The sequence below is a fragment of the Battus philenor genome, unplaced genomic scaffold (assembly GCF_028537555.1).
Source record: "Battus philenor isolate CCGP_79_NKW_IND1 unplaced genomic scaffold, ilBatPhil1.0.hap1 SCAF_10, whole genome shotgun sequence".
In the NCBI taxonomy this organism is placed as follows: domain Eukaryota; kingdom Metazoa; phylum Arthropoda; class Insecta; order Lepidoptera; family Papilionidae; genus Battus; species Battus philenor.
The window spans coordinates 6,884,476-6,892,209 of NW_027181662.1; the positions used below are offsets into that span (position 1 = coordinate 6,884,476).

The 7,734-nt window shown below is 29.8% G+C and overlaps 1 protein-coding gene across 1 annotated transcript; it reads right to left on the reverse strand.

The window, feature by feature from the left end:
• Positions 1 to 2,980: 2,980 nt before the first annotated feature.
• On the reverse strand, positions 2,981 to 6,226 carry LOC137925758 (protein toll-like). The gene is made up of 5 exons (XM_068769230.1): positions 6,067 to 6,226; positions 4,551 to 5,586; positions 4,061 to 4,376; positions 3,842 to 3,988; positions 2,981 to 3,769 (listed from the first exon to the last, which is right to left on the reverse strand). Exons 1-5 carry the CDS (start codon positions 6,224 to 6,226, stop codon positions 2,981 to 2,983), a joined length of 2,448 nt encoding a protein of 815 aa, XP_068625331.1.
• Positions 6,227 to 7,734: the final 1,508 nt, after the last annotated feature.

Genomic DNA, 7,734 nt, shown 5'->3' on the forward strand with positions numbered 1-7,734 from the left:
TATACGCTACTCATATCATCTGCGTGTAGTCTAGACTAATCGTGGATAAGCGCAGAATGAAAAAGAATCGTATGGATATCGCTTATATACGGGTTTACTGGGAAGGTGCCAAACGTCGCACAGCTATCGTATCAATAAATTTATTGCCAACTAAAGGCCCGTTTCTGCGTAGTAGCTCTTTAATTACAAACTTTAAAAACTAATTTTTTTTTTATTCTAATTGAGATTCAACGTGATACTCGTTAACAACAAAGATATTTCTAGTATTTATTTAACAAATACATATCTCGGCTGAATGTTTAAATATTTTTATGACAACAACAAAACGAAACGACAAAAAGAAAGCAAAAAGAGTTTAAAAATATATTTTTATTAAGCACGAGCAATTAGTTAATTGGTTGGTTAATCTACAAACCTTTGTTATCTCGTGAGGAAATTTTACATGAGATATAGCTTTCCGCCGCAGGAACAAGATGAGATCTCCAACACCTTCCTAATAAAACCCTACTGTTTTTTGACGCTTTTTGTCTAAACTACGGGTTCGTTTTTAGCTTACCACTGTAGTTTTAAGTGCGATCGACTAGTGGCTCAATCTTAGGATTTTACACTAGAACGTCACAATAAAAACGAAAGCAGAATTAGCTTGTAAACAACCGCAGAATTAGGACATACATACAGCGAATCGAATCAAAAAATCAAAACCCTCCGCCGAGACTGTTTTTAAGGGGTTGGACCAGAGGGACGTATAGCCTCCACCGTCATCCAGGTCTCGAACTGCAGACAAAGAGCTCTGATATTCTTTATTTTTCTCTCTTCGCAGCCTCATTCTATTACTTAACTTTTTCTGAAATATTAGTTACTTAGAAACCTTACTTGACCTAAATATTTTATAGTAAATATTTTCGCAATAATCTTGTAAGTCTCCTCAGTATTAATCATGGGGGCAACGCTTTTTTAAAAAAATCCAAAATTCATTGTTTTGCATTATGTTGTAGCAACTAAGCACATAATTAAAAAACCGGTTACGTCCTCTTCCAATCATAACATACTGGATTATTTAGGTCAAGGCTTAAGTTGAAGAGAGAGTCGGTACAAAGTTTATTTAGTTGGCTTCAGGTATTAGTTACTTAACTAGACCTATAACCCTTGAAAAGTTCATGCTAAAATGTTACATCAATTTTTTTTGAATTTCATTTTTTTCCAAATAACTTTGATCTTTTGTAAAATAATGAAAAATACTTTTGGATAACGTTTGAAAGATATTACACCGAGTCCGAGTCATAGACCTTTCAACGTATCATGTTTGACGTAAAATGTCAATATAAAAAATAAGCCTTTGACGTAAAGGGAATTTCGTGCACGTTTTTGGAGTACGTCACGCGCGTATTAATGAGGAGTTCGGGTGTTAAATGTTCGCTTTGAGTTTCATAGTAAACGATCAATGTAACTGTTGCTTAGTGAGCTAGAAGTTTTAATTGCGAATTTTAAACTTAATGTTAATTGCGTCATTGTCGTTGTTAGATAACGCACATTAGAAAAACCTTAAATTACCAAAAACATTTATCTTTTCCTAAATTCATTTAATTTTATTTAATCTGTGTATATGTCAATACGTGATAATCACGTATCTTAGAAAGATTCGCTTTAATATTGTATCAAAACCAACATTTTACAAAAGCTATCTATCTTAAATAATTCCGTAGATTCTTGTCCTAATTTAAATATTTAATATTAAAGACTGTCATTAATACGAAAATATAAAGTTTGAAAAATTTTTACTTCGTCAAAAAACTTTTCTAAGCATTTCCAACGGTTACGAATCGGAAATTTATCTTGGTTTACAGACCATTAAACAAGAAAGTGCTGAGCTCTAAATGATAACATACACGCGATCCAAATGGCCCACAAATGTGAGGAAAATGGTTATTATGTATTTTTACATCCACAATTATACAATGTTACCTTAAAAGTTTTCAGCTCTTTTATTACAGAGTTTTATTTCTACTTGTTTTAATTTGATTCGACTATTTCTATTATAATTTATTTGATTGTATAACTTATCTTTAAAATTTTATACATTACATAGACTTCATTACGAAGATCGTCATTGATCTAACTTAAATGTTTCAGCGAAATTCATTTAAAGTTTGTCAGGTTCTCTACGCATAAGCTATCAATTGTTATACAAGTATATACGTTATGTTCTTGTTACAAAATAAAAGCCTGTATTATAAAGGAAAAAAAAATCTGTCTGCTCGTAAATATCGGTAAAAACCGATAATGTTGCATAAATTGTACATTTTGCTGGCATCACAGAGTAATAAACTTATTTTAACAGCATCGTGCGGAAGAAAATTTACTCTGCAGATTGGATATTTTCCAATATTACATTTTTACATAGTTACAAGCATGTCATCCTAGATGAAAAATTGATAGTAAAAAAAATATTAATATTTGTTCTTCTACTACTCAAACGTAGCTTGGTTAATAACTATAAATTAATTTGAATAATGGATTTTAATTAATAAATATAAGTGGTTTTTGGCTATTAAAAAGGCACGTACATCGTCCATTTGATTATTTATTGTTAAAGCAATTTATGTTAACCTTTATCAATAAGCTTCGTTTATAATGAAGATACGTACGTTATAAAGTAATGTGTTACATTTCCTACCTTAGAAAAATAACATGATGTAATAATGTAATAAATGTAATAATACAATGAATGAAATCTTTATACAGTTACGAAGAGACCAATTATTAACTATACATAACACATAATGTCCATCATAACGTGTTTATATTATTTTTTATAAAAAGTTACTTTTGAAAATTCTACATAACTTCATAGTGCTTAAGTTAAGTTTTATAACGTGATGATTTTTTACAAAAGTCTCACGTTTCGTTCATAGAAATTTCAGATTAACAGTATTTATGGCGAAAATTTCAGTCTTTGCCTCATAAAAATGAATGTATATGCTTAAACTTGACTATGCGCGAAAGATTCCAATGCATCAGTGTGAGGCCAATCCGATAACTTCATAAACGACTTTTTTGAAGTGTATTGACATTTAACTTTATTTATATCTTTAATCAAAGAATTGTGCGTGTGATTCTTTTTGGATTCAATGTCACCTTTTGTATTTCGAGTATCTCTTGACATATATTTAATAATTTTACCCCACAAGTTCATTTCTTCCCATAAAACTGACACTTGTTTATCGCGTTGTTCTTTGAGAAAAGCAAAAACAGAATTATCAGGTCCTGTATCTACAAACACGTAAATGGTTTTCTTTGCCTTCAACATCTCGCCGCGAATCTTTTTGATATTAACTTGACTGTAAGTTGTCATTAAGTAATTGGGTGAGAATATTACAATAGTTACATATTTTCCGTTTTCATTCGTTCTAATCTTCTTCAAAAATGAACCTTTGTTAGTTACATTACTCACTGGTTTCATCAATATTTTTGCATTTGTTACACTGTGTAATCCGGGTATTATTTCTTCTAACACAAATTCCTCGTCCGCTATAGAATATTTAACAGCAATAATATTTTCTTCATTTTTATAAAATGTATCACGAACAAAGACTAAACAGAGTCTCTTCAAAAACGAATTAATTTTCTGTTTAAAAAGTAAATAGAAAATCGTTACTATGAAAGTAATTGTAAATAATACAACTGTTATGGTGATAATGACGTAAAAAGCCAAGTAGCACATTATTCTGGTAGACCACATGGGACATTGCTTGAAATCCAAATCGATCATCTGCAAAAAGAAATAATTTAGTTATTCTAAAGTATTCCAGCTAGAAAAGTAATTATAAATAAATGTACGTACATTAATCTTCCATTGAGATTCTACAAAATCGTGAAACCATAAATTATGACACCCACAGCTCAAATTATTATTCCCAAACCAAATTTGTGTATGAGCTTGTGATCGTAAAGCTTTATGATTATGAGAAAGTTCGTTGTCAGCGATACCCTAAAAAAATTGAACATTATCATTACTAATTTCATTATTAATAACAAAAATTGTTACATAAATATCACATACCCTTAAATTTCTTATTCTATTAAACCGTAAATCAATTTTTTCATGTCCGTTTAGCCACCAGTCTACAAACATATTTTTGATTTTATTATGACTTAAATTGAGCATTTTTAAGTTGTACGTCTCGCTGAACGGAGAATTTTTTGGAACGATCCATGAGTTATTGACCAGCATCTTATTTCTAAAATCAAGTTCATTAAACGCAAAGGATATTGTTATCCGTTGTCTATTATTGACGAATAAATTTGATGATATAATCTTAAGTTCGTTTCTTTCCATGTTAAGGTATTGTAGACTTATTAGTGGTGAAAAAATTGACCTGGAAAAAACATAATTAATGCAGGGTTAAGGTTGTTAAAATATAATTAACAAACAAAAAATAATACTTCAATATTCTTCCATTTTAAAATTGAAATTTGTTAATTGAATTATTTTGGAAAAATTGTAAATGTACGAAAAATAGAAAATTATCTTTTATTAAATATTATCTTACCCAGAAATTTCCGATATTGAATTACATCGCAAATTTAATCTTTCCAACCTTACCAGCGACGAAAATAATTTGGTTCCAAGCTTTTTTAAGTTGTTAAAACTGACGTCAAGTTCTAATAGGTTAATTTGATCATTAAAAATGGATTCGGGCAAAGTTTTAATTTCGTTGTACGCCAAAGATATATTAGTTATGCGGGATGAATTGATAAATACATCGTATGATAATTTTTCAATTCCACACCTTTGAATATGTACTTGTTTTAAATTTGGCAAATTTCCCAATAAACTTTTAGGCAGTTCTTTGATTTTCACATTGTTGTTTAGAATGATTAATGTAGAGAGTAATTTGTTCTGTGAAAATAAATTTTCAGGGATAACTGAAAAGTTATTTGAGAAAAGAGTTAATTTATTTAAGTTTATTAATGGATAGAAAGTTTCTGTAGGTAATTTAATTAAATTGTTTGAGCTAAGATCTAATTCTTCTAAACTTTCGCCTCCTTTGAAAAATTCTTTTGAAAAACTTGTTATGTTGCTTTGCCACAGTGAAAACTTCCGTAAAGACGTTAAATGTTCAAAAACGTTATCGGGCATATTAGTCATTTCATTGTGACTAATTTCTAAAGTATTTAATTTATTGAGTGTTTTAAAAATTTCCCTCGAAATATTTCCTGATTTAATTCTCAAGTTCAACCAACGGAGGTTATTTAAATCCATGAAAAGATTTTCCGGTAAACTTAAATCTCCATTCACAGATAAAAGTAACTTTGTCAAATCTTGTAGTTCCATTAAATGTCCTCTATTAATATTTTGTGATACATTCTTTTCATTTTGAAATATCAATGACATAGTTTTATTGACACCCAAAGTTTTCAATACTTTTTTAAAGGAAGATGAAGGAAGTGGACAATTTTTAAAAGTGACTGTCTTAACGCTTCCGATGTTACTATATGGAAGTTTACTGTAGTTTAATTTTGTTGTGTTTTCACATTTAATACTCGCGTACAACCCCGGTAAAATATCTATTTTTACCGATTGACCTGAAAGAGTAAAAAAATAATGAAGGAAAAGTTATTTATTTAATTACTTAACTATATACACAGTTGAATAGTATCTAAGAAAAAAAGTACAATGGTCGGTCTTAACACCCGCGGCATTTCTTCGATACAACCATAGTATTGATATATAAGGACAAGCAGCGAGGAATAGACGTAGAATATACATGCATTACATACATTTACATATGTTTGAATTCTTATATATGTAATTCATATATAATTATAATAAATATATTACAATATATAACAACAATTACAGTCATAAATAAAAACATCTCGTTAACTTGGATCGCACTTGCTTGAGGGGGAATAAAAAACAAATGAAGGAAAAAATTTTTTTAACTAATAATAATTATACTACAGACAGTATTTAAGTAAAAAAGATTATTAAAGTCTAGACACGGCCAATAACTCAAATTTAAATTAAATGTTACGAAAAGAAAACTAATTTAAACTACTAACCGTTTAAGTTGCAATCAACTTCAACTGTAAAGGTACCGCCACAAAAGCAGTTGGAATTACCCGGGCACGTCGGTTTTGTTGCTTCAATGCCTTGCACAGTTAACACTAATAATAGTCCATAAAGAATATTACGAGCCATTAGTTCAACTTTAATATTCATATTTAGAAGCTTTTACATTTCACTGCGCTAATAAATTAGTTACGGGGAATTAAAATTCACTACACCAATGAGCCTGTAAAAAAAGAATGATTTAAAAATGTGTTACTGAAAACTTCAAATTGATTTGTATCTCTTTTAAATGTATTTCTTTCTCGTTGTTATTTGAATCAGTGATTGACTGTGTATTGCGATCTCATATCGCAAATTTATTAACAGCCTGCTACGATCTTTATGTGGATAACATTTCCTAGAATCAAAATCTTAACCTCAGATGTTATCGCTAAGCTGACGTAGCAAAATATGATCTCCTTAAGTAAACACTTGTCTTATTCTCGTTACAATATAATCTTATACCTTTTATCTTAGATAAATTTAAAAAAAACCTTCTAAATTAATACTAAGAGAAGAAAAACATATGCAATTTTTGTGACTTTACAAACAATTCTCTAAATTAAATACACAATAGCAAAAAAAATTTTCTTCTTTTTGAGAGTTTTTTTTTTATATGTACATGATCTTGTTAATGTTACATCTTTAACTATTTTATAACAGCTTAGATTTTTTGACCAATAAACAAGGGACGTGATTATCGGGGCAAGTGGCGAGTAGTAATAAATAATGTCTGCCTATGTCGGTGCTGACTTTTACAAGGTTTTGTAAAATAGTCACGTTATTACACTAGCTACAACGCCTTTCATATTCAAAAACGTTTGCAGGCTATTTTATACCAAAATAGGCGACGAACTAACCACTGACTTTTCGGCAAAAAGCATATAGTTTTAAAATAAAATTCGAACTTTAAAAACATAACATACTTCCTCGCTTGGCCCCAGCAAATGTTACACAACGTCACTATTTATTATGTATGTTAACAATAAACAAATTTATTATTGTCCTCTTCGTCATTTCAGCCCATAGACACCCACGGCAAGGAATAGGCCATCCTTAAAGATACTTATAGAGGAACATATCATAATCGCTACGTTTGGCAGGCCGGTTGGTAATCACACTGTTGTATTATGTTACGCAGAGGACACTGATGCCCATCTCCTGGAAACCTTTTGTGAACAATGGTAATGCTATACAATTAATGAACTAAATGTAAAATCACATAAAATTGTATTTCGGGAATCAAATCCGCAACGTATTATCGCATGTCTCAGTCCTCTACCGCTGGGCTACCACTGCTCAGTATTTTAATGCTATAAGTTAATTACCACAACCGGAATATCTAAAAATTTTATACACGATTAGATCGCATATTCGTTGTATTTATAACAGTAACGACTCTATTTTAATAGTTGATTCGTCAAGTGTTAATAAAATATTACAAAGAAAATAAAACATCACACTAAAACATACCAGTATGCATAATCATAATTAATTAAGGTTTCTATTCATAATTAATTTCACCTTTAGTTAACACCAACCAGCAACCATATTGTTACGATTTCCTTACTTATTTATTTTCGTGAAAAATTATATCACCTAATTTTTTTTCATTGATA